The following is a 2,868-nucleotide window of genomic DNA, read 5'->3' on the forward strand; positions in this document are numbered from 1 at the left end:
TTCACAGACATGCAGCGGCGGTGAAAAATTTGAATTGCCCAACGCTAAGGTCAAACAAGGCTATGTTCTAACTTATTTCAGTTCTCATACTGTAAACAAGTGTCCTTTCCATGGTCTACTTAGTGTCACATTTTTTACATTTTTGTATTTTTGTTGGAGATTTCACTGTTTAAAATGGCCCCCAAGCAAACCAATATATACAGCATGGACAAACAAGGTCCTACTGTATAGCACAGGGAACTATATTCCATATCCTGTGATAAACCACAATGGAAAGGAATATGAAAAAGAATGTATATATGTGTAAATGAATCACTTTGCTGTACAGCAGAAATTAACACAACACTGTAAATCAACTGTACTTGAATAAAATAAATTTTTAAAAATAAAATTAAAATTAAAAAATAAAATGGTCCCCAAGCATAGTGCTGAAGTGCTGTCTAGAGTGTCTAAGCATGAGACCGTGATGTGCCTTAGAGGAAAAATATACATATTAGATAAGCTTCAATCCGACATGAGTTATAGTGCAGTCGGCCATGAGTACAATACTTATGAATCAATAATATATAATACGGTGTCCTTAAATAAAACACACATAAAACCAGGTTATATATTGATAGGTTGAGAAATATATTGGGACCAGAGGCTCACAGGAACCTAAGCCTGTATTTCCCCTAGGAGCAGTGGTTCAGTGTATACTAATTCAGCATTCACAGTGACTACATAATAAAACTACCCCAAATAACAAGAATCCACTGTACTTTGAAAGTGACACCTTTATGCATGTAAAACTAACAAGACAGGGCAACAGAGTTTGTTCACCAAAATGAACTACCATTTCCCAACGTATAGCATTATTCCATGAGAATACTCAATAAATACGTGTGTCAAGTAAATGGTTCAGAAAATTAAGCGCTCCAGTTTTATGGCAAAGACCCCTCCAGTGCAATATTCTTCCCCAGCCAGCACAAAGGCAGCCCATTCCTTTGTCATTAGCTGGAGCACATGGAGGCAGCCATTAGAAGCTTAAGCGCCCAATCACCGGAGTCAGAGAAGAAAAACGTTCAGCAAGTCTGGTCTTACGTTGCAGTTCTCGTTAGTGTACAACTGACCCCTGAACAACACAGGTCCACTTACACAGGGGTTTTTTTCAACAAATACATACTACAAGATCCGAGGTTGGCTGAACCCTCGGAGGCAGAACCTCAGATACTGGAGGGCGACTGTAAAGCTACGGAGGGAATTTCGACCGCACGGAGGGTCAGCACTCCGAATTCCGCTCGCACTGCCCCCTCCCCTCCGGAGGCCCGCACCGCCCCACCTTTCAAGGGTCAACTCTATTTTCCTTCAGATTTCGTCGGCTTTCACGACGTTTAGAAAATAACCTGTGACCACACATTAATACCAAGCATGAACAAGTGTCTCAATTTTATTTAACATTTTTAAGCAACTGTATAACTCTTTCTCTGATGCACAATACCAAAAAAGTGCAAAATATTCACCATAAGCATGCGGTTATGAAAGTGAAAACCCACAATGGGTGCATCATCAACTCAACTAAGAACTTTTGCGCATTTAAAGAAGCCACAGCGTTTTCTGAAAGTTTGCTGGACGTAAACAGCTGCTCTACATCTTCTCCCACTAGTGTCTTCGGGACTGGTTCATATTGCTCAGCATATACCCACTGCGGGTTAAGAAGGCGGTGAAAAACACCGCGAGGGCAATAGCCACCGCCTGGAAGAGAAGATGAAAAACGCTGTTAGCGACGGCGGCTTCCGGGAACAGTCACTCGCTGCCGAACGAAAGAAAGAACGAAAACCGCCCTAAACGTTTTGAGGAGTTTGGCTGTTGTCATCGAAACGGGGGCCTGGTGAAACCTAAAAAGCGGGAGCTCCCGTCCTAGGCGACCCAATAGAAATTTTTGAGGAAAACTCATTTTCCTTCTCATGGCGCCCCAGTTCTGACCTTTGAACTCTGGAAGCCAGACGCTGCCCACGATTTCCAACGTTTTAGGGAAAATACTACGTCTTGGCAATTTAGAGGGCGGTCGAAGGTGGCATATTCTGAGATGGGCAACGACGGCTCTGCCCCTCGGACTTCGCGCCCATAAAAGGTACCGACGACGAAGGCTCGGTCCCCTGAGGCCCGCGCGCTCTTCCAGGTCCCCGCTTCCCGCCGCCTCAGGCCCAACCCCGGCGCCCTCACCGCGACGCCGCCCCGGCCCCCCACCGGGCCTCTGAGCCCTCCAACTGCGGCCCGGCCACCGAAGCCTCCCACCCGAGCGGCGGCCGCGTCCTCCCCGCCTCGGCCACGCGCTCCCGTCCGTCGCGTCCCGCCTGCGCCGCCCCAGCGGGTGGGCCCCAACTCACGATGGTCGACGCGGGGCGCTGGCGCGGAGGCGCCGAGTGCACCAGGCGCTGGCCAGGCTGCAGGACCGGCTGTAGGACCAGCAGGGTCACACGACGGCGGGGAAGTAGGCAGACAACCGGCAGGCGCGGCATGACTCTCGGCTGAGGCGAAGACGCGACGCTCGGCGAGGCGAAGACGCGAGGCGAAGTGAGGTGAGGTGAGGTGAAGCGAAATGACGCGAGGCAAGGTTTGGGCGCGCGAGCTCCAGAACTGGGCGGGCAACTGGTCTGCGCAGGCGCCCGGGCCACAGGGTGGGGGGCCTGCTCCCCTTCTGCCCGCTAAGCCACGCCCCTGCCACGCCCCTTCCGCTCCGCACCCTGCTGTGCCGCGCCCACTCACACGTCCTCCCCACTCCCAGTCCTTGTGCGCCTCTTCTCGCGCCACACGTGCAATACCCCCGTCCCGGTGCCCCTAGGCCCTGCTTCCTGCCCCTCCCACAGTGCCCTCTCCCTTACCTAC

At 50.8% G+C, this 2,868-nt stretch overlaps 1 protein-coding gene across 1 annotated transcript; it reads right to left on the minus strand.

Annotated features, from left to right (window-relative positions):
- Window positions 1-1,432: 1,432 nt before the first annotated feature.
- COX8C (cytochrome c oxidase subunit 8C) lies at window positions 1,433-2,608 on the minus strand. Its single transcript, XM_068553981.1, has 2 exons — window positions 2,370-2,608; window positions 1,433-1,734 (listed from the first exon to the last, which is right to left on the minus strand). Exons 1-2 carry the CDS (start codon window positions 2,499-2,501, stop codon window positions 1,642-1,644), a joined length of 225 nt encoding a protein of 74 aa, XP_068410082.1. The 5' UTR covers window positions 2,502-2,608; the 3' UTR covers window positions 1,433-1,641.
- Between the last annotated feature and the right edge of the window lie 260 nt (window positions 2,609-2,868).

This window comes from Eschrichtius robustus, chromosome 1, assembly GCF_028021215.1.
Source record: "Eschrichtius robustus isolate mEscRob2 chromosome 1, mEscRob2.pri, whole genome shotgun sequence".
NCBI lineage: Eukaryota > Metazoa > Chordata > Mammalia > Artiodactyla > Eschrichtiidae > Eschrichtius > Eschrichtius robustus.